We start from the raw sequence: 23,411 nt of genomic DNA on the forward strand, positions 1-23,411 counted from the left end.
AGGACAGGCTGGAGGAACTGGCTTTGCTTCACCTAGAAAAGACATGACCTGGGGGACAGAATGGCAATAGCCTTCTAGTATGTAAAAGGTTTTTACAAAGATGGCAGCAATCAAATTATTCTTCGAGTCTTTTGAGGGTCACAGAAGTAGTAATTGGCTTCATGTGCAGCGAAGTTAGATACTGAGGTGCAGGGAAACTTGATCCCCTTCCCCTACCTGATCTGCAGCTTTGCTTTCTGCTCCCTGCCCTGGGTTCCTGTCTCATCTGCTGCTCTGCTTTCTGCTCCCTGCCACTCTGCCACTGTTTCCCCTGATCTGCTGTGTACCATGCACAGAGGCTGCCAGTACTACTTGTGGCATACATGCTGCAAGCTGGCCACCCCTGGACTAGATCATCTCCCTTCCAGCCCTGTGCACAAACCTCTTACTCAAGTATCTTAGAACCAAATTCCCCCCAGCTTTAGTGAACCTGCCTTGGCAAAATATTGGGCAAGTGGGAAGAGAGGTGATAGCAGGACTCGCCTACCTCTGGCTTCCATTGCCTGATACAGCGCTGCGAATACTAGGAAAGCAATGAAGACCCAGTGGTCAATGAAGACCCAGATGGGCTTTCAGAAGCTATTGCCCATGCTCTGACTGCAACCCAGTGCCCTGGCAACAATTTGTAGGGTAGATCTAGTCCTGTAGGATGAACAGGCACATCTCCCTTGAGTTCAATGGCTTGGTGCCTGCTTCTCCCAGCAGTGAATTGGGTCCAGCATGTGTAATAGCCATGATGCCCTTCATACCACCGCATGGCAAGTGCAGATCAGAAGGGGACCACGGGGCACCATCAGGCTAAAAGATTCACGACCAAAGGGCCAGTCCACTAATATCAAGATGTTTGCTTCCACAGCTTTGTTCCTCCAAAGCACTTTTGCTGCTGGTAATTAGTGACGTCTCTCCACACCCCTGAGAGCTTTTGTACATGGGTGAGCAGAGGCACAGAAGGAGAAAGGGATTTGCCTGGGGTCATACACTGAGGCAGTGGCAGAGCTGGGAGCAGGACCCCAAAATGCTGACCTCCATCCACTGAGCAGGTGGCATTCAGCTAGCTCTCCGCCCTACACACAAATATCAAAGCAATTCCTCACACAAAGACCAACACAGAGGCTTCCAGCCCAACAGGGATACTGTCATAGCCAGTCTTTTCTTATCTGTTCATCCACCTGTTTCTGCTGGTCCCATAGGCATTGTAAGGCAGGGAGTACGTCGGTTCTGGAGCATTGATCCAGTAATCAACTGTTCTCTGTGATCTCTGCTTCTCTTCCTGCTGCACAAGCAAGCGCCGAAGCTCCTCTTGGTCATTAAACGGGTTCCTGCCATACTCGCATCGAATCCAGGCTCGGTACTGCCGAGACAAAACCAAAATGAGTTGTGAATGCCACGGGGGAGACGCAACAGAGCTCTGGTTTTTTGTTAGATGAGCAGTTGCGCTTGCAGAAGGAGAACCTGTTCCCTGCTCTACTTCGAATTCTTGCGATGACCAATTAAATTGGGCTTGTTTCTATGCATGCTTTCACTGCAGGGATAGTAAAACTTTCCCCTGTGAGATCAGAGGGGTTCGGGCTGTGGCCTGAGGTCACAAAATATTTAAAGGGCCCTTTTGTATCCACCCCTCTGAGCCTAATTTGTGCACACGGATACTGCATCCGCATGTCCAGTTACACACACAAATAGCTAGCGAGACACTAGACATTTGTACCTCTTGCAATACGCTCAAGGGTGCTGCCACAGGGGATGGGGAGTTTGCCTGGCACACCTGGCCTCAGCTGCATTTGAAAGCTTGAAACCAGAAATTTCCAACTCAAAAAAGAACAGCCCTCCCTCTTTGGGACAGCTAAGGCAGGAGCAGAAAAGCTCAATATAACTTCTGCTGAACTTAGCAGGAGAGGCACTGTGACAAGCTGTTCAGCAGTGCTAATCGTAGCACAGATGGAGCTGTGTAACCACACTTGCTCTTGCTCGTGCATCTGCTTCATACCACAACAGTACAACACTGTTCTGCACTTTTAGGCCCGAGAAACTTCTGAAGTTCCTGCTCTTTCTAATGCCATGGAGTGACCTCGTGTCTTTCGTGGATGGGAACTTGGACAACCAGCATCTGCCAATCTGAAGTCTTATCGGTATCACCAGCCCATCGTAAAAAATATGGCTAACTGGATTTGGGCTGAGATTCTGGTAGTTCGAAAACAAAGCGTGGCTACCATGTCTCTTTGGGACATGCACATTATTCTCCCAGCCAGGTCATGACAGGAAGGAGACAGCATGTGGGAAGCTATGTCTAAAGGTATAGCTAGCAGGAGGCCAGCACAGGTTCTGCACACATTATGGCCAAGTGTCTGAGAAACCTTGAAACTTCCTCCTGGGGGAGACTGGATGGCGGGGATGGGTCAGGGCTGGGACCCACAAAGGCAGCTCCTATGTCTCCTATGCTCCTTGCAACTCCTGGCGTAATCCAGACTATAATCTCTTCATGCAAAGGGCTGTCTCACACAATGGAGCCCTGGTGTCTACACCCTGCCATGATCCTACAAATAACGTGACTAAACTAAGCTTTGTAGTGGCCACAGGGGAAATATGGGAACAGGGCTGCGAGCAAGTGGGATGGGGCACGGTCGTGAGAAAACCTAGGTGTGAAGCTGGACAGGGAAGAAGTTTGAGGCCGAATCCTTTGTGGTATTTCTCTTCTGCAACTCCGTGTCTGCCCAAGGGAAGCTCTCCTTCCCCATCCACTCCCTTTCTGACCGTGAAGGGAGCCCCCAAGCTTCGCTCTTGAATGGGTAACGTCCGCCAACATCCTGGGACTTTCCATTGGAAATTTCTGTGTTTCCAGTTCAAATCACTTTCCAGCTGCAGAGCCCACTGCATCTAGCAGCGCTCGCTGCTGTGAACCAGGAAGACTTACAATAGCTCCATTTCCATGCAAGGAAACAGCACGCAGGCAGGGGAATCCTACACCATCACCGGATCGACTCCCCTGCAAACTGGAGTCGGCCCCAAGGGAACGGCGCACTGGAATCCCACAGATCTTGCTCCCCCCTTGTTTGAAGAGGATATTATGTATAGGTGTATATGTTCGGGGCTGATACCCGTTTAGCTCTCCGGTTCCACTGACTGATTCCAGCGGGATGGGAACAGCAGGCCTGATATTATGATGCCAGGTCTTCTGCACGGAGGTTTTTATGGGAGCGCACAAAACAAGACCTTGGCAGGACTTGCTGTGCAAACCTACTTTGGGTCTCCTTGAATTTGCACTTGGCCCTACAGTGGGAGCATCCTGCACTGGGGGTGACAGTGGACAGTAAGATGGATAGGAGCTGACAGTGTGTCCTTGTTGCAAAAAAAGCTAAGGACAACCTGGGCTGCACTAGTAGGAGCACTGCTAGCAGATTGAGGACAGTGATTCTTCCTCTCTATTCTGTACTGGGGAGGTCACATCTGGAGTCCTGGGTCCAGCTGTGGGCCCCCACTACAGAAATGATGTGGACAAACTGGAGAGAGTCCAGCGGACGGCAAGGAAAAAGCGTTCATGGGCTGGGGCACGTGACTTATGAGAAGAGGCTGAGGAAACTGGGCTTACTGAGATTGGAAAAGAGAAGACTGTGGGAGGGTTTAATAATAGCCTTCAACTCCCTGCGAGGGGTTTGCAAGGAGGATGGAGCTGGATTGATCTCAGTGGGGGCAGATGACAGGACAAGGAGCAATGGGCTCAAGCTGCAGCAAGGAAAGTTGAGGTTGGATATTAGGAAAAACTTTCTCACTAGGAGCGGGGTGAAGCACTGGGACAGGCTCTGCAGAGAGGTGGGGGACTCTCCATCCTTGGAGTTTTTAAGACCCAGCTCGACAAAGCCTTGGCTGGGATGATGTAGTTGGGGCCGGTCCTGTTTGGAGCAGGGGGTTGGACTAGATGTGACCTCCTGAGGTCCCTACAACCCTGATTTTCTCCAATTCTATGCTGGTGGTAAGAGTTCGGCTGCTCCACAGGAGTGGAGAGGGCAATGGGACAACAGAGCGAGCAGCGGAAAGGGAGCTGGCAGCGAGCCTGTACTAATAAACAGCCTGGCTGTGGCTTGCCAAGAGGGATTTCCCAGAAAGAAACTCACTGCCGGTTCCTATCCCTGCATATCGTCATCAAAGCTCAGCTATAAAGGAGCATCTCTCATCCTCTCATGGCCCAATCCTCGAGCTGCTGAGGCACCTGCTGCTCCTGTTCTCTAGCTGGCGGCACCCAGATACCTCCTGGTCTGCTCTGGGCACCGACATTGCAGCAGCATTGGCAGGTCTCTGCACTGCCAGGCTCCCTTCGCACAGGTGCATTGCCAGTCACTTGTCGGCATGAATAGCATGCCACCTCCACAGCAGGAACAAGCACCAGCCTGCAAGGCCGAGTTTCAGCTCCCCCTCTGCGGAAGCCCTACCCTTGGAGCTGACTCTCTGACTTACGGAAAGGGGAAAGTGAAAGCCAGCCATGAAGGACCGGGTCTGACTCACAGGGAAAACTCTCTCTGCACCAAGGAACAACTAAGACGCGTTTCACACCCACTTCCTCCACCCCCGTCCCAGCCCACTTAACTGCCTCCCCTTTTAGGACTGCATTTTTCTCTAGCCCTCCCACGGGCCTGAGCACAGGGCATGCTGCAAGAGGCACAGGATCATCTGGAATTGGTGCCGTCTGGATGAGCCTCCCTATGTGGGAGGCGGAGGTATTCTCCACGTGCGGTTTATCGTGACCACTGGGTATTTCTGGCTTGTTCTCTCCCCCACCCGAGTGTTTTCTGTCCTGCAGTTGGCTACTTCCTTTTACAAGTGCATCCATCACCAGCTCCTCCCTTCCTGCTTCATCTAGCTAGCCCCTTCCCCCCTTCCAGTGCCATTCCTCCATCACTAACCCCCAGCTGTATTAGGGAGCTGTCCCTCCTGCTTCCATCCAGGTTTCCTTTTAATTGAGGTCTGGAGCAGTCAGAGTGACACCAGTCGGGAGGTCTTCCCCATTTCTAACTCCTGGGGTGCTGCTTTATACACCGAGTCCATAAACTGAGGCACTGAAAGGGATACTAGAGGCCAGAATCTGATCTACTGAACAAGCTTATAGGACCCTTCCACTGCCCTTCCCTGTGGACCTTCTCACCCCTTGTAGCTGCATATGGGTATTGTATCTATTGGTCTGCGTATTTGTGTATATGTTCGGGGCTGATTCATGCAAGATCAGGTTATCTCCTATTGTCCAGGAGACAAAATACCACAGGTTGCAGAGCAATTCTTAGTCCATCAACACAGCAGGAAAACAAGCCAATCGAACTCAAATGGATACAGACAGTGATGCTCCACTATTAAAGGCATGCACATGCAAGCATAGTGGCACATGCAATTTTATTTTTGTGACCAGCTGCACAAAGGCAGAGAATTTCCCAGGCGTGCTGAGTGTAAAGTGAGTCATGTGCACACACGTACCTGATCTGTGCACGCACATGCCGTAACGGCGCTTGCGCTCCAAATGCCCAGAACTGTTGCAAACTGTGCCCTCGAACATGAACTTGCTCTTTCCTAAGTAACAGACTTTTCTCACCTGCCTGTCCAGGCCAGAAGTGGGGCTATCGCAGTCGTTTCGCTATCCCATTCCTATCCTCTTAGCTTAGTGACTGAAGAAACATCAGCTGCTGCCAGCAAGACATTCTCATGTCTGCCAGGAGTCTGGATTCGCCTGAACTCTCACGCTTCTCACTCCTGTTAACATCTCAAGGAAAGCCTGTGTAATATGCACTTGCAGTCTGCACTCAAATCAACTTTTAACCTAGAAGGATGCAGTAGACCGGCTCTGTCCACCCTCGGCAGAGTAGCTGTTGTTCTCCGATACGGGAGCTGGCAGAGACGAGACAAGCACTGGAATTAACTCGCATGGTTTTGTCACGGGACTTGCAATAATGGGTGCTTGCAGGAAAGTCCCAAGTCCTGGAGCTCTGCGATTATTAACTATGTGAGTCTCAGTATATGTGTGTGTGTATGTATGTATGTATGTATGTATGTACGTACACACACACACATCCCATATATATTGTCTGAGCGTAGGAGATTTCTCACCCTCATGTTGTTGAGGAAAGCTGGAAACAGGGACCGAAGTGTGACCAAAGGCAGAGACACGGCATGTGGGATCTCAGGATGTTAAAGCCAAAGTCATGATTGTGGGGGGGACATCCGCTGTTCAAAGCTAGCAAACCTGGTTGAACTTGGAGGATTTTCCACCGCAGCTCTCCCTCCCGGCTTGCCCTGCTGGGACTCGGCTGGGTCCTGCCAAGTGCCTCCCAGTCCCTGCAGCCCAGTGGGCGTGCACACAGGGGAAGCCCCGCAGGGAATCTCCACGGGGGAGTGCGTTTTGTAATCCGGTTGACTTCCTGTAGAAGTATCGGGGCTGGTGACTGTCAGGCTGCTGCTCATCATGTGAAACTGCAGCCCACCCCATCCCACCCGGCGCTGGCTCAGAACGACCTGACCTCACCCCAGCATCCAGCGGCCCCAAGAAGGAAGGAAGTTGGCCTACACAGAATCTAGGGCTGGATGGGAAGCTGTTGACATTCAGAGCAGTATCACATGCTGGCACAAGGGCTCCTTCAGAAAGCAGAAAAAAATCCCCTGCAGGTACCCAGGGACTTGGCATGGAGTGTACTAGGCTCAGCTGAGGGCCATCCTGCAAGCACCCGCCAGCAGATCCTCCACCTCAGCTTGCAGAGACCTGTATTCCAGCTCAACACCGGATGTCCGATGCAGATGGACTATGAAAGTGTGTGTTAGAGCTATTTAGCCTAGTCTTCTCTCTGCAAAAGCCCCCATCTCGTAAATCAGAGACTGGCATGCCGGGGCAGTGATGGAGCTTTCCGACTTTCTGCTTCATTTGTGGGAGGATGTATCTCTCCCTAAAAATGAGTCTTTCTGGAGGTGGGAAATTTGCTTTCAGGTGAGGCTCTGCTTGCAGGGGACCCTCAGCACCACAACCCTGCCTGGCAAGACCCTTAATACCCACTCCCACCGTCTTAGTTCTGGCTGTCTCCTGCACAGCTTTGCCCAGTCCCTGGTTGCTCTAGGGAAGGATTAATATGTTTCCTGGAATTATACCCAAGCTCCATGTGCTGTGACATTCGCAGTGCATTCTGGATTTTCACTAGTCACTCCCATAACCCGCTAGCAGAGCTAACCAGACAGTGACACCACCAAGTACTCAGCCAGTCCTCCTCAATTCACTCACCATGTGTTTAGGGTTTTTATTATTATTATTATTGCACAAAAGACTAAATCCCCAGGTATAATAACCTGTGCAAACCCACACTTCTGCCAGAATTTGGCACTGGCACAATCCATGAATGCACGAATGCAAAGCTGACAAATTTTGGTGCTGCATATGAAGGGACCCTTAAAAAAAAGGTGGGCATAAAAGTCCCTGATTCATTTTGGACGCCCAGCCAGGATGACACTGCATCGGTCTATCATGGATGCAACTTAGGCAACCAGTATGATTGCAGAAAAACCCTGGAGAAAGCCATGGGCAGATGTGGAAGCCAGAAGCAAAATTCATGCCCATGTTCGCTCAGTAGTTGAACCTTCTCATTTGTCACAAAGCGGTGGGTGACCATGAGTCATATAGGGATGATACCCAGCAGGTTGCACCCTGCTGCTACTGCCTTTCACCAGTATCACTCCATAGCGATACAAGTGTTACATCTACCTACACCAAGGGTTGGCAACCTACAGCATGCAGGCTGGATCCGGCCCACAAAGCCAGACCCAGCAGCAATTCTGCAGTATGGGCTGCGAGTATGGTGCTGGCAAAGGGAGCGTAACCCACCTTCAGAGCTGCACTGATCTGGCCCACTGCTCCTACATGGTTGCCAGTCCCTGGTCTACACCCTTAAAAAGCTGTCACTGTGTGAATGCAGCAACCATGGCTCATGAATGGCCTTTCATGCCTCCTTTTTCCTGAAGGAATAATAGAGCTTCGTGCACAGTCTCCTGCAGGTCCTGCCTGGTTCTCTGAACCTACTCTTCTCCGCACAAGAGGGAAGGGCCAACGGCACAACATGCACATGCACCTCCATGGCCCCATTGTGTCAGCCAGGAAATGGGAGCCTTTGAGCACCACCCAGCTAAGTGCAAATCCGGCAGGAATAAGCGGAGACGGCCGTACCTCCTTGAGCAGCGTCCTCTCGTACTCCTGCAGCTGCTGCTGGAAGCCGAAGTTGGGGCTCACGTAGGAGCGGACCGCTCTGGTGGCCGCCAGACACTCTTCCCAGCTGAGCTCCGTCACGGTCATGAGGTACGCCACCAGGATGGTGGTGCTGCGGGAAACCCCAGCCAGGCTGGCATAGCCAGAGACATGGGAAGGGGAAAAAAAGAAGTGCACATGGGTACATTGCAAACCCAGGGGAGGCTTTTCCATATCAGGGTGACTCATGCTGCATGAGAAATGGGCAATTCGTTGCCTAGGGACTATTGTCAGTGCCTTCAGTTCAATACCAGGGCTTGGTTTTCTTTTCTGTGTCATCCCCTGAACCAATCTTCAAGTCCTGAGCGGTGCAGAACTTGCTTTCCGCTTTGCACGGCTCAGCCCAGATGCACCCATATCCTGAATCGACCCAGGCCAAGATCCGGGGCCAGCCTCAGCACCAGCCCCAGTTGAGGGAGTTGAGCTTTGGGGCCTGCCTACGTGGCAGTCACTGGAGTGAAGTGTTAACTCAGCCTTGGGGGTCCCTGTAGCACTGAAGCATGGATGTGCTCTTTGGCCAGCTCAGAGCTAAGATTCAAGCCCGAGGCTGCACTCAGCATTCAGGTAGAAATCATGAACCCCTCATACAGGTTGCCTGCCTGGGATGCAAAACTGCATCGTGAGCAGCGTGAGTGAATTTCACTTTGATCTGCATCATGAAACCACAGCATGAGCCCAAGTTGCTGGGTGGTGGAAGCCCTGGGGAAACAAGCCTGGGAGGGCTGGGCATGGCTATAGCCACAGGGTGGTCTCCGGCTGCTAAAATGTCCAAACTGTAGAGCAGAGGCAAGCAAGCGAGTGCACTGGGGAGATGGTTACAGGCAGTGCAATGGAAACAAAGGTCAGGAGAGCCTTCTGCATATTAACCTGGGGAAGGAGGAACTGCAGAGGGTCTCTGGAGACCTGGAGTTTGCTCCCACTTCCCCTCTCTGATGCTCTTCCTCTATGGCAACAAACAGACAACAAATCTGTCCCAGTATAAACCATTTTATGCCAGGACAAAGCACACTTGTTCAGTCATCCCCCGCCCTTGTCCTGAGACAAAGCCTTAAAAGATTCACAGGATAAGAGGTACTAAAAGTTTATCCCAGGACATCACAAAGTGCACCTGAATGATCATCCCGGGATTGCACCATTGAACCAATGGCAGAAAAGCCGCAGTGCCTTCAGCCGCTCACTACACCCTGAGTAGGAGAGTGATGTGTGTCCACGGCAATCCCAGGAGATTTCCGTTCCAGGATACACAGGCATAATTCGATGTCTGTGCCTAGCTTGTGTGTTTGTGCAGCGTGGTGGAGTCCGGGTCTCGACACAGTCCTCTTAGCATGATGGGCATAGCAACAAAACTAGTGACAAGAAATGGGAGGGGATGAGAAGGGAACAATATTAGCAAATGGGGAAGCTGGCAGCAATACTGACCAGTGAATGAGGCAGCCTCCCCCACGCAGCCGGCATTCATGAATAAATTTGATGCACTCCTTAAAATGCTGTATCCTAGGAGAAGAGAAATGACAAAGTTAGGCACAGCAGAGCTGGTCAATCTGAGTCAAACTGTTTTCAAGGAAGCTCCTCCTTTCCAATTCCCAGTAAAAAGCACTGAGTAATTCTCAGGGCAGGGGACAGCCTTCGAGAGACATCACAGAATCACAGAAGTCGGGTCAGGAGGGACCTTGTAGATCTTCAAGCCCGACCCCCCGCCTGGGAGGGAGAAAAAGACTGGACTTAGATGAGTCCAGCCAGGTAGGCATCAAGCCTCTTCTTAAAGCCCCCCAGGGTAGGAGCCAGCACCACTTCCCTTGGAAGCTGGTTCCAGCTCCTAGCCGCCCTGACTGAAGTAGTTCTTGCAGATGTCTAATCTAAACCTACTCTCTAATAATTTGTGTCCATTGTTCCTTGTCATGCCGGGGGGCTATGGGGAAGCAGTGTCTCCCCTAAACCCTTCTGGTCCCCCCTAGTGAGTTTATAGACAGTCACCAGGTCCCCCCTCGGCCTTCTCTTGCGAAGGCTGAACAGGTTTAGGTCCCGCAGTCTCTCATTGTAGGGTCTGCCCTGTTGTCCCCGGATCATGCGAGTGGCCTCCTCTGGACCCTCTCAATGTTGTCCACATCCCTCCTGAAGTGCGGTGCCCAGAACTGGACGTAGCGCTCCAGCTGCGGCCTGACCAGCGCCGCATAGAGGGGGGATCACCTCCCTGGCTCTACTCGAGATGCACCTGTGGATACACGACAAGGTGCGGTTAGCCCTGCCAACCGAGACCTCGCATTGTCGGCCCATGTTCATCCTGGAGTCAATAATGACTCCACGATCCCTTTCTGCCTCCGTGCTCTCAAGAAGGGAGTTTCCCAGTCTGTAAGTGTGCTCCTGGTTTCTGCTGCCCACGTGCAGCACCCTGCACTTGTCAGTATTGAAACGCATCTTGTTTATGTCAGCCCACTCCTGTAACCTGTCCAGACATCATTTCTGAGAACTGCTCTATCCTTTCTAGGCCATTGCAGCTGCTTTGGCCTGTAGATGAGGAGGTGGCTGGATTTGTTGGCAGGGGCTGGGAGCTTGTCCCACTGAGATCCCTCTGACTCAAAGCTGAAAACCAGAAAACTCAAGGAGAAGGGATGTGACTGGGACAGGGCTTCTTGGGGTTTCCCACGCAGCCGGCTGTCCAGACTGGAACAGCGAGATGCTTTTGAAAGCGCTCCTTGCGCAAGATGTCATGAGGTTGGTCATTTAACCAGGTTCAAAAGGGGACTGGACACATTCATGTTGGCCAGGTGCATTAGGGGGGGTTTAAGCATGACAGTTTGGTGCATCGCTTAAGTACTCGACCACTTCAGCGATGAGGCCAACCTCTAGGACAATTGGTGCATCTGCTAGAGAGATTTCCAGCCCCACGCGTGGGAAGGGGCCAGTCACCCAAACAGCCACATCCTGATGAGCTTAACTCCACAGCCATGTGGGGAATCTGGCCCCTGAACTCTGGGCCAGCTGATGAATGGAGCTAACGACATGCAGCCCCCCGGATCCAAAGGCCGCGAGGGATGGGAAGGAAAGGTTTGCTGATGAGCAGAGACTTGTCACTTCTCCCAGGCCGCAGGTTTGCATGGGAAGGCGCCTGCCCTGGGGAGGGTTGTTGGCTTGCTTAATTAGGAATGAGCCGTGACGAGAGCGGACAAGTCTGTTCCTGTTGCAGGCGATGCCAGTTTGACGGGACAGCGCAGAAAGCGCGGCCCTGAGTGACCCGGGAAGGGGGGGCAAGCCAGGGCTGGTGCCAAGAAGCAAACAATTGCATGTGGAGAGCAGGTTACGCTCCCGAGGCAGGGCCCAGCCGGGGGACAGAATGACGTTAACCCCTGCATGCGGTTAACAAACGGAGGCAGAAGGCTTCCCCATCTACAGTGAGGAAGGGGCCGAGGCAAGAGGAGCCCCCAGGAGCCCCTAGGTACCCACCTGCCTGCCGGGGAACTAAACCATAGCCCTGCACCAGACTGGGACCCCACAGACCTGATGTCAGCTCCTGGTTCTGCCACAGCCTCCCTAAGAGACCTTGGTCCAGTCACTTACCCCCACCTGATGGTTTCAGGATGGCATCGAGAGGCAGATCTGGAGGGCACTGGCATATAACATGGGGCTGGTATGAAGGGCACTGACCTGTAGCACAGGGGGTGGTTATCCTGACTTTCTCCCACCTCTGGCCTATAACTGGGAGCCCTCTGGGGCAGAAACCATCTCCTCCAGAGCTTAGCACCAGGATCTGGGGGTCTCCAGGGTTTTCCTTGTGCCATCTACAGTGCAACTCCATGCCCACCCCAGGAGGCCATTGCAATGCTCAGTGCTATGCGGCATCTAGTAGGAAAACTTCCCCCTGCTCGTCACCTCAGCACCATCCAAGAGCATGTTGCAGAAACAGAGCGGGCTGGGTCCAATGTGTGGGGGCCGTGCTCCTCTCTGAGCTGATCCAGCCCCATGCAGCCAAGCAGGAGAAAAGGAGTAGGGAGCTGGGAACAAGGGCAGGTCCCTGAGTCCACAGGGTCCTCCGTCCTCTCCATTCACACGGGATGGCAGGGAGGGGAGATCCCCATTCTGACCTCAGCCACACCAGTGCGAATTGTCTGGAAGTCACTGGAGGCTGAGTGGAGACGGGCATCTGCTCTGCTCTTCCGGCCTCGGGCAGGGGCCAGGGCTTCTGCATCGTTCCTCGACCCCTGTCCGCCGGGCCCGCTGACTTGCTCTGCATGAAGCCCAGCTCAGTCTACATTTGCTATTCCAGAGTGATCTTGTGGCTGCTGTCACAGGGCCCTGCCAGGTGGGCAGGGAGCCAGTAACAGCTCCTTCGCCTTGAGCAAACCCCTATCCCAGGGAAGCTGCAGACAGATGATGTGCGCACCGGTGTAATGCAGTCCTATCCCTCATCTTTCAGGTGTCCCTCATCACTGGATGGGCAACAGCTACCCCACTTTAGGGGGTTGCATCATATCTAGGCACCAACAGTGTTTTAACCAGGCAGCAAGTGCCCAAAGCACAGAGAGACCATTCCTCCAGGACCCACCTGGCTCTCTGCAGACACATCCCTTGCAGGCAGGCAGTAAAGAGAACAGGCGGTACGTGAGCCTCCGGTGATCTTCAGCCTCTCCTCTTTCGAACGAATATAGCAAAGGCACATGGCTCATCCACGCGCTTTCCCCTTTTTCACCGACTGGCTGGAAACATCCTGCGCCTTCAACAAAAGTTGCGCTCAACGCTTAGTTCCTGCCTCCTGGCATTCGCGTTTCCATGCACTCTTCAGCATTTTGCCCCTTCTTGCTATCCTTATTTCACTGCTTGGTCCTGACCCCTAACGTCTCTCCTAGAAATGGATGGGGTGGTGCATTACATCACTCACCGGTCTTCTTCTTTCCATGCTCCTTTGCATTCTTGGCTGAACACTGGGGTCACACTCAAACGCTGCCCAAACACCTAACTCGGCCCTGGGAGCCCGACCCACGGCAGACCCCCAGCTCCACCCAGGCTCCATTTAGTCATACCCACCCCCTCTCCCTGCTCATCCCAGCTAAGGAAGTGGAAAACAAAGGCTGTGAATGAAGACTGAGTCTTTCCATGCCATTGCAGATCCGTAGGGTTAGGTCACTAGAGCCGCTCTCTGACTGGGCAATATTTTCCGTGAGTCATTCTCCGGCACTAATACGCATAGGAATTTCTCTTAAATACTTTCCATTACACTTGTAAGGGGGGAAAAGCACTCTTATCCTTGTAATCATGGGAGTACTTGGTTCTTTGGAAGAGACTGAAACCTTTGGCTTCCCGCTGCACAGTACTCCAGCCCCAGAAATGCCCCGCGAGCCAGGACAGTTTGCAAAACTGTTTGCTTTAGGTTTTTATCCTAGTGCTGACTTCCCCACCAAGGGAACCTTCTTTTGCTGACTCTTGCATGTCAGCCCCCAGAGTCCTAGCCCTTGTGCTTCCAAATGTCAGCCCTGTGGACCAAATGCTCTTCCTGAGCCACCGCCCAGTAACAGGTACAAATTCCCACCGTCATCGTTGCAGCTTGCCTCGGCGTTGGCAAGGTCTCTGGTACTTCTCTTAGAAATCGTTTCTAAATTCACCAGGATTGTGAAATCCATGGCACAAACTGATGTGCAAAAAATAGCCTGTTGAACAAGTCTTCCTTCCTGTGGCCAAATTTTCATAGACATGTTACAAGTGCAGTGATAAGTTTAAAAAAAAAATCCCTAATCTTGCTGAAGAAGGACTTTTCTTGTAAAGCTTCTCCTTCTGCTCAGTGGAAACATGAGCAAGCAGTATTACTGGGACAGGAATGTCTTCCTCCAAAAGATTCGGTTTCCAATCCAGCGCTAGCACCAAGGACGCAGCGATGTATGAGCAGTAAGGAGGCCACTTGAAAATCTGACATTGCGTGGGGGTGCTTCTGCGATGATTTCATAGATTTCATAGACATAGGGCTGGAAGAAACCTCAAAAATGACGATAAATGATAAAAATGAGCAGATCTTGGGAGTAGAAGGGAAGATCTTCACTCCCCCCAGACACACAACTCCATGCTCGAGCTGCATTTTCCAACCCATGACGCTCACAACTGAGGGGCTAACCCAAAAGGGTCAGGATGGCATGAAGAGGCAATTGGATCTGGAGGGCACTGGCCTGCCCAAAGCCGATTAACAGCCACTGGGCCAGCTGCTGACTCTGCTGAGACACAACCTGGCCCTTGGGCCTGCTTGCCTTCTGCAGATCATGTAGGAGTGCTTAAGAAAGGGAAGAGATGTTTGACCACCACCACACACATGTACCCTCCATCCTGACCATGCAACATGATGGGAGGAGAAGGAATTAGACTGGCTCGGGGGTGAGCAAGACTACAGGTTTTGCATGCAAGGGGAGAGCGTGAGAGGAGGGATCTCCACGGACATCCTAAAGCCAGATCTACCCTTCCTGCCATAGGGAGACCTGACAACATGCATGTGCCCAGGGTGACATTAATAGGGTGGCCTGCCTCTTCAAGGGCCCAGCCAGCAATGCACAGTTTTCTGGACAGTCCAGTGTTCCCCATAAAGGAAAGCCCGTATAGACTGAGAAGCAAGGGGGACTGAAGAGATGCTGCTTCGGGGTGAAAAGCCGAGGTTCCAAAATGTCAAAAATTGGAAGGTTTTGGCATTTCTGAAACAAAAGTCTTTCAAACAAATGAACAAAAGTCTTCTGTTAAAACAAGCTGTTTTGAAGTTTTTTTTCAAAAATCCCCCCCTCCCCCGCACACACTTTTCCATCTAAAACTATTCTCTAAACTCAACCCCATTTCATTAATACTTTAGGTCCCTTCAAAACTCAGTTTCTCAGCAAAGTGACCATTTACCAAACATTTCTCCTAATGTTAATCACAATCTTAAACATCTATATGGCTGAGGAGGCCCATTGCAGGTTGCTTGATCATCTTCAGAGAAAGACTCAATAATGTCCCCAGTTTCTAAAGCACTAGCAGCTCCTAGATCTCAGATTCCCAAATACTGACCCTGCCGGTGCCTATCCCCCTCAAACAACACCCCATCATGGTACTCCAAAAGGAAAGCAAGTGGGGCATGAAGTACAAGGTGCCATCACCTTTGCTCCAGCACCTGCTTTTATGGGGAAAGAGGGTTTCATGTTGTGCAAACAGACACAATTAGTCCATAGGAGGGAACCTGCTGCATCTGCTAGACCAGTTATGTCCCACCAAGCATTTTCTCCAAAATCCCTGGTCCCACCATGATAAAAACAAAACCCCACTTTTTTCCAAGAAGCGCATTTTTACCTTTACATTTATTTCAGTATTGCATTAATCGTTAATGGAAATTTTGAAAGACATTAAAAGTCCCACCTACACGACCTTCACGTCCCACCGAAGGGACACGTCCCATTGGTTGGGAAACACTGTGAGGTCAGCCATGTGCACCTTGCAGCAGTAAAACAAATCGGTATTCCAGGACAACGCTGTGAGTGGAAGCCATGTAAAGGACAGAAAACCACGTGCCTCTATGCTCACAGTTACAGATACCGCTTGATACAGCTAGTCCAAATTTCTCCACTTGCATTGAAAAAAAAAGGCTTTTTTTCAGAAACAATTTTTCACCAAAAACGACTTGTTTTTTCATGAAGTATTTGGTGACTTTTCTCAGTGTTGCTTGCAATGTGTGCACGGGGAATGTTATCCATTTTTATCAAAAGACTTATCAATCGTTTTCATTTGCAAAAATGCCAATAATCATTTTGCTCTGGTTGGCAATAATGCTTCTGAGGACAGGTTAGATCCTGTCCCCACGACAGCAGATCCACTACTCCTTCTGAGTGAGTTCTCCATAGGTTGGAGAGAGGCCAGGTTTCTCCAGCATCTCTGCTACCTCAAAATAGCAGAATCTATTTCTTTATTTTAAAGCAAATGAAAAATGGATCCGTTCTGAATCCTGTGCAACAGAAACAACTTTGACATTTTTGAGGAAACTGCTTTTTCGTGTTTTTACCAGCCCGGAGCACACAGGCATGTATACAGCTGGGCATGTGGTTTCAAATCTAAAATTATGACTAACAGTCTTAAACGATGCAGGCTGTGTTTAAGTTCAGCATAATGTCAAGATCATGCTAACAAGGCAATTAAAATATGAACTTCTCATCGATTTAAACATTGATGCTTGGCTCCTGGTGCGAGCTAGGACTTACAGGTTCTGAGCGGACGAATCCGACGCCGAGATGCAGAGGTACGTCACGTCCTGACACAGAAAGAAAGTAACATCATGAAGATCCCTTTGCTGCTTTGAATGATGAATGCTCGCCCTGTCCCGTCTCTACCTCCCCACTCAAAGTGCAACCTTCTCGAGATGAAATGCAGACTCTCCTGAAACCCGGGAGTTTCCCTATTGATTTCAGAGAGCAAGGAGCTCCTATAGCCTCAGCACAAGGCTTACTACACAAGATCTACAATGGCTGCAGATTCGCACAGATTCACTGAACCTCATGGTCCCCTCCAGCCCCTAAACCTAGAATAAACCGGCCAATACAAAGGTTTCCTCAAGCAACTGGCACTGATTTTCTGGGCTCAGTCAAATGGACAAACCTAGATCATTCATAAAATCTACTGCAGGCCTGCAATGATTTGTATTTGTTCCTGACTTAATGCAATGTCCACCACTTAAGAAGGGCAATGCTGACTCTCAAGGTCATTCTGCTAACCTCTGGCTATCCACAGCCATCCTTGGCTGCACTGAACCCAAGAGATTTTTTTTCCATTGACATCAAGGGGTCCATCCACCCACTGGAGCTAATTAACAAATAATACAGTGAGCCCAGCTCTAATACGAATGAAAAGGGCCTTCCTTTCCTTCACTTGCTTGAGGGTTAACCTGGAAAAAACTGAAATGCAGCCAGTGTCTCAGCTCTGAAACCCTGGGTGAACCTGAAGGAAGCACGCGAGACTCTCAGCATCTCACAAACCCGTGGTTAAGAGTTAGCCGGGGGCCTCGACGCAATGCAGTCTCCCTTCCCAGATGCATCGCGGTTGCGGCTGTAGATAGGGCTTTTACCATGCCCTGAAACTGTGCTAACACCATGAATTGAACATTCTGGGCATGTGGTTCAAACAGAGTCTGGATGAGTATCTCCCTGGGCTGGTTTGGGAATGGCAACTCCTGCGTTTGCACAAGGGCTTGAACTTACACAGCTCTTCCACCCCTACGAGCCTACGGGTAAAACGGCTTGTTCCCACCAGCTCCATGATGTAGAGCTGTCATGGGCTCAAGTTGGGGATAGTGTACTATAATGGACATAGATGGATTTCTCCTGGCGGGGTCAGATGCTGGTCAGGAAGAGGCTCTATCGACAGGGTTGGAGGAAACTGCTCTCACAAATGTCATTTCCTCTTTCACTATTTAAATATACACATCCATCAGGAATGCTGCGCTGCTGGGAAGGCGCTTCTATTCGTTTCTTTAAAACACAATGCTGCCTCCCTCCCCTCAGGGCTGCACTAAAATGAGAAAGAAGGCTTTTTTCTACCCAGTGAAGTGGATGGGAACCCTGCCTGAACAATGTCCTGGGTCATGTAGAGTCTCCCACTCATCTGTCCCTCTGAGGGTGCCTGGGATAAACTGCATTAGAGCCTGTGGTTTCTTTTGCACTGCAACAAACTCATTTAAATGGCAAAAAAAAACCCAAAAAACAACCTGTACATGTAATGTGTGATGCAATTAAACTGCAAAAAAAAAGGGCAATTTTTGTCAAGCGCCCCATAAGAACTCAGAAAAGTTTGGGTGCACTGAAGGCAGTGGAAAGACTTCCCTTGGGTTCAGTGCACTTTGGCACAAGTTTGCAAGGAGCATCTGGCTTTGGGACTACATATCTGAAACAGGGACCATGGAGAACATAAACCTCAGGCCAGAAGCCATTGCTCTAATTCCTTGTCTCACCTCCTGCAGAAGACAGAGAGTGGTACCACACGCATGTCCTGTTTCAAGCCTTTCATTACATGCATTCACTGCATTTTTAAATGTCACGGATCGAGTAGGGCGAAGCAGCACTCCCCTCCACAAGCTGCCTCCTGCCCCAAAGCAGCTTCACCTCCATACAGACTCGTGGGTTTCTCTAGATACCCTGGAGATAAGCAGGTTGAGGGGCAGGCTGTGCTCATATAGAGCGGTTGTTGACATGCAAACAGCTGGGGGGAGACTTTATGTTGCTTCACGGTAAGGAAACGCCCCCCCCGCCCCCAGTTCTTGACAAACACGACCTGGGTTTCATGGCCCCTTCGAGGCAGGCAGGTGGGTCAGGAGGCATCCAAACAGAACGGGCACTGCTAAAGGAAGTCCACAGCCTGAACACAGATGTGGGAGCCAGGAGCTCCTGAATTCAAACCTTCCCTCCCACATCTGGAGGGGAGTCAGGTCTGCTACTTCCCCTTCGGCACGGTGGAGATAGCCCCCTTTCCACACCACCTCAAAGCAGTGATGCGAGGAGCAGTCCACCGAGGAAGCAAAACATGGTTGTTCCTGCCCTGACCCCAGGATGAAGCTACGGTCAGAGAAGAAGGACCCCCTTACCTTAGGGTCTCCTCCTGACCTGCTGGGCATGATCCTGGACCCACACGACTCTGCCGTTGGGAGTGGAGGTGGGGTGGAGGTCCAGGAGGTGGGGGTGAGGGGCTTGGGGCATAGGTCTGGGAGAGCAGGGGCCACAGCTCGGAGCTGAGGGGCATCGGCAGCGCTGCCTACGGGGAGCCCGGGCTTGGGACAGCAGGAGGCAGCAGGTTTGAGTGAGACTGGCATACGAGCAAAAACTGGGGTATGACTGGGATACGAGACTGAACGGCCCAGCTGGGGCCAAAAGGCGCTGGGCAGCTTGCGGTCAGGACAGCTGTGAGGGGAGACCGTGAAGCCCACGGCTTCAGCAGTGACCCAGAGGGAGCCGGGCCAAGGGACAATGGGATTCCAGCCTTCGGAGAATCAGCCAGAGATGTGCCGCTAAGCAAGAGCCAGGATCCGTCCCCACCGCTTGGATTGCAGGCCGTGGAAGGAAAGGCTTGGGGGTCTCTGTCCTACTTCCTCTTCTCTCCCCCTCTCAAGTTATTCAGACCCATCCCTCCTCTCCAAGCCTGTCCATGTGCCTGTCCCCCTGCTTTCAGCCTGCCAACAGCTCTGTTGCTCTGCAAAGCAGGCTCCTTCCTTCCTGCCTTGCATCCTTGAAGTTTCCTAGCAGCCCCCACCCACGCATGCCAAACCTCACGGAGGAGCTGGAAAGCACAGGCTGGGCATAGTGCACAGCCAGGCATTGCCCCGAAACCTCTGCATAGCGTGAGAACTGACCTCTGCTAGCAGAGAGGCTCCAACAGAGCCCGGGGATGGGGGTTTAGTGGTTTCCTCCTCCCTACTCAGGACCAAACCACTGCCTGCCCTGGCACGACTGCCAGCCTCTGCAGACTTCGAGGGAACCGGCGGGAGTCCAGGGGTGGTGCAGTGCAACCCAGGAGGGAGGGTGCCGGTAGTGCGGCAGACCAGAGATTTAGCTTGGAGGAGCAGGGGGGCTGTGGGCAGGGAATGGGGGGCATTAGCAGAGCCGGGAGCTGGGCCTGGGACCGTGCCCCTGCATGCAGGAGGGGAGTGTCAGGCAAGCAGGACAGGCAGGAGTGAGGCGCATTAGGCAATGTGGGATGAGCACAAGCAGGCGCGGAGCTGACCCCTGCTTCCCACCAAAGCACGAAGCCCAGCCAAGGAGGATGTTGCAACGGGACGCTGGTCCAGGCCAGTGACGCCTCCCACACACACAATCAAACCACTGCTCAGCAAACAGCCCCCTCTTCCCTGCGGGAGCCGGGACCCGCAGAGCGGAGGAAGGGAGGCACCGGCCCGGCTGCTCCCTGCCTGGGAACGGCGCTGGGTTTGCGGTTCCTGGCCCCTCTCTGTGAACCCCCTCCCCAGCTAGCTCCCTTTCCGGTTCCCCCTTTGCCGGCAGCGCCGCGAGCACGCGCGTGTTGTGAGATCTGGCTGTGGTTCACCATCGTCTGCTGTGGCCCTGCTCCTGCAGCTGGCAGCTGCTGCTCTCCTGGCGCCAGGAGCCATTTCTGATTCCTTTCCCCCTGCAAGTTACTTAATGGCTCTTAACAAGGAAAATGCTCCAGCTGTTATTTCTATTTGCAGTTCTCTTGGGGGAAGGAGAGAGGACAGGCCCTGGTATTCCCAGGCAGGGGTGTTCACACAGGGATAGGGTTTGAGGCTGCTTCCTGGCCCAGCAGATAGGCCCAGGGAGTAACACGCAGCCTGGCCCTTGCTGGTGGGGGAGGGCCTCTTCCTGACTCTGCCACTGACTTGCTGGGTGTCCCTGGACAAGTCACTTTGCCTGGATTTGCCCCAGTTGGTTAGCCCACAAATTTTTCAGGATAAGGTTTGCCTCTTATTGAGCCCAATACCTAGTGTATAGGGAGACTGGTTTGGCCTTAGCCTTTAGGATGAGACTCTGCTCATAATAATCAGCAAGAGGAATAAGGATGGAGGGGCAGGGGGCCTGGGTGCTGCTGACACAGAGATGCACTGGAGAGGCATGAATTTCTCTAGCCAGGCTCAACACACCTGACAGGTTATCTGCCCTAAAACACATGTGCTTGCTGTCCTGACCATAGTGGGGAAGGACCATGCTCACAGGAACAACTGGGAAAGCCCAGCCCCTTATATTGGGTCTCAATTTCACTCTGGTCATTTTTCCCCCTCTCTTACCCACTATTTTCTGCCATGCCATTCTGCCCTTCTCATGGCAGGAGCCTCCTCGCAGAGCCCTGGGTCTGGAGGAGGCAGAGAGACCAGTCTCTGTATGTGCCCTGAGATTTAGTCCAAAAGCCAGTGCTGGGACACAGAATTAAACCCCAGGAGGAGAGGGAAATGCTACACACAGCTTCAGATATGTGCATGTACCCAGAGAAAGACAAGTAAGACCTGTGGCTCTCAGAGGTCTTTGGAGAACCCCAGGAGCTCTCAGCACCTCCTTTCCAGCCCCAGCCAGCAATGCTCGTGCCACCGCTGAGCTGCCCGCATGCCCAAAGGGAGTGCTGAAATCGGGGTTTGCAGCTCAGGCTCCTCTGAATGGTTTCTCCCTCTCTCAAAGAAAACAAGACAACTTGCCACAGACACTGGAGCAGGAAACAGACCCTTTCCCAGTCCCTCTGTGCACAGACGGCATTTGTACGACTCCCCTGAGAACTGCATCCCATCACAATGTGACCCCGGCCCCTCCGATCTGCAGAGCAGCCAGGTAAAAATAAAACCTCTCCAGCAGCCAGCTGTTCCTCCAGCTTTCCTGGCCCATGACAACCCTTCAAGTGTATAAAGAAGAGCATGGGCACTGAGTTTTTAATGCAATGTGTATTTAACTTGTGGTACTCGTGGCCACAGGAGGTGATGGAGGCAGAGAGCAGAGCCAGGTTCAGCAAGGGACTGGATAAACGGATGGGTGATAGATCTGTTAATGCCTATTGAACAGGATGGTAGGTGAGGTTTCCTCTGGCATTTCTAAATATAGAATAGGATGGACTACATGGGGGTTGGACTAGATGACTTGCAGAGGTCTCTTCCAGCCCTCCCCGACAATTTCTATGATGCCAGGGAGGATATTGAATCAGAAATGGATCACTAGAGATATCCAATTCAGTGCTCTCCCTCTATAGCATCCCCTTCTGCCACTGTCAGGGACTGCCTACTGCACTAGATGGACCACGGGTCTGACCCAGGATGGCGCTGCTTATGCTCCTTGGAGGAGGAACAACCCCCGGTAGAGGTGCTGCTCGAAACCGAGGAGTTGCAAGCAGCCAAAGGCAGCACCCTCATATCCCAGGGGACCAAACCCCTTGTTCCTGTAAAACCACAAGCCTCCTCCTTGTGACCCAAAGGGAAACTCCTCTTATTGAAGCAGCAGTAAGGTTTTTATCCTTCCAGCAGATGCCAGGACAGTGGGAAGCAATGCAAAGCATGCAATGGCACAGGCTGGGTTGCATTATAGCATGGTCCATCAGTCATTAAAAAGTACCTTGTCTCTCAATAAAGTACAGGGCCCCAGACATGGGGTCCTCGGATCCCTGCTGCTGACTCGTTCCCACCAAAGTCCCATTGAATGGGGCAGCATGCATCTGCTGCATGGCTGCGAGGAAGAGGCTTAGAGCAGAGCTAACGGGATCAAGGGCTGGCTACAGTCTAGGCTGAGGTGCAAAGCAGGACACCTTGGCCCGTTCTTCAGGAAACCTCACGGGTTTGGGGAGAGGATGTGTTTACAGAGGAGCAGGTGCATGGTGTTCCCTGAGCTGTGGAGATGGGGTTGGGGACAGGTTATTATACCTGCCTGGGAAATAGAGCACTAGGTTCAGTGGAGGACAGGGGCAGGAGCTATTTCTTCCTAGGGAGACGTCCTCATCCAGACCTAGCCGGAGGTCCTTGCTTTGGTCATCTGGCCAGTGCATAATGGTTCACCCAGGCAGCTCCCAAGGTGCCTATGGGAATCCTCATGGCAACTCCCACCTCACTGAGTCCCAGTGAGAGAGGCACCAATTTGAATCTGACTCCAGTGCCCAGAGCGGCACCAATACACCAAGGGGTTGCAGCCCCAGCTGATCCGACCAGCGACCCTGAACAGAGCGTGTGGCAAGAACAGACGCCTGAGGCTGACAAAGGGCCTGGGTGCAAGAGAGCACGTGCATGCAGCAAATTATTTGCAAGTGCACACTGATCGCCTCCACGTGGGTACAACTTCTGCGCCCATGCGTGTGCCCCTTTCCTTGCCTGCAACAATCCTGGTAACTTTGCACAGGGCTGCAGTGCCCTCTAGTGACCCTGACCGTGCATGGGCCAGGGATCCCAAAAGTACTTGTGAGCAGAGGTACACAAGCCCCCACCCCTGCCCACCCCATGCCCCTAACACACTCACCTCCAGCACAGGCTTGGCATTGTTATGCACAGACAGGATGTGGGTGACCCCGTTCCTGGCCAAATTTTCCTTGTCCTCAGAATCTGCAGATAGAAAATTCTCATAAGTGCCCATCCTCTCTTTTAAAATCAGCCTCACGCAGCTCTAAGAGGTAGCACTTTCTCAGCTGCATTGAAAATACACAGCAGTCTTCT

The 23,411-nt window shown here is 52.1% G+C and overlaps 1 protein-coding gene across 1 annotated transcript in view; it reads right to left on the reverse strand.

The window, feature by feature from the left end:
- Positions 1-294: 294 nt before the first annotated feature.
- LOC109310682 (dual specificity protein phosphatase 22-A-like) overlaps positions 295-23,411 on the reverse strand; it is a 35,181-nt gene continuing 12,064 nt past the window's right edge. Inside the window, exons 3-7 of the mRNA XM_019535970.1 lie at positions 23,218-23,300; positions 16,486-16,535; positions 9,713-9,787; positions 8,216-8,387; positions 295-1,390 (exon numbers count right to left, since the gene is read on the reverse strand). Coding sequence (XP_019391515.1) covers positions 1,193-1,390; positions 8,216-8,387; positions 9,713-9,787; positions 16,486-16,535; positions 23,218-23,300 — 578 coding nt within the window. The 3' untranslated portion in view covers positions 295-1,192. The remainder of the gene's footprint in view (positions 1,391-8,215; positions 8,388-9,712; positions 9,788-16,485; positions 16,536-23,217; positions 23,301-23,411) is intronic.

Source organism: Crocodylus porosus, unplaced genomic scaffold (assembly GCF_001723895.1).
Source record: "Crocodylus porosus isolate Cpor-Errol unplaced genomic scaffold, CroPor_comp1, whole genome shotgun sequence".
NCBI classification, from domain to species: Eukaryota; Metazoa; Chordata; order Crocodylia; family Crocodylidae; genus Crocodylus; species Crocodylus porosus.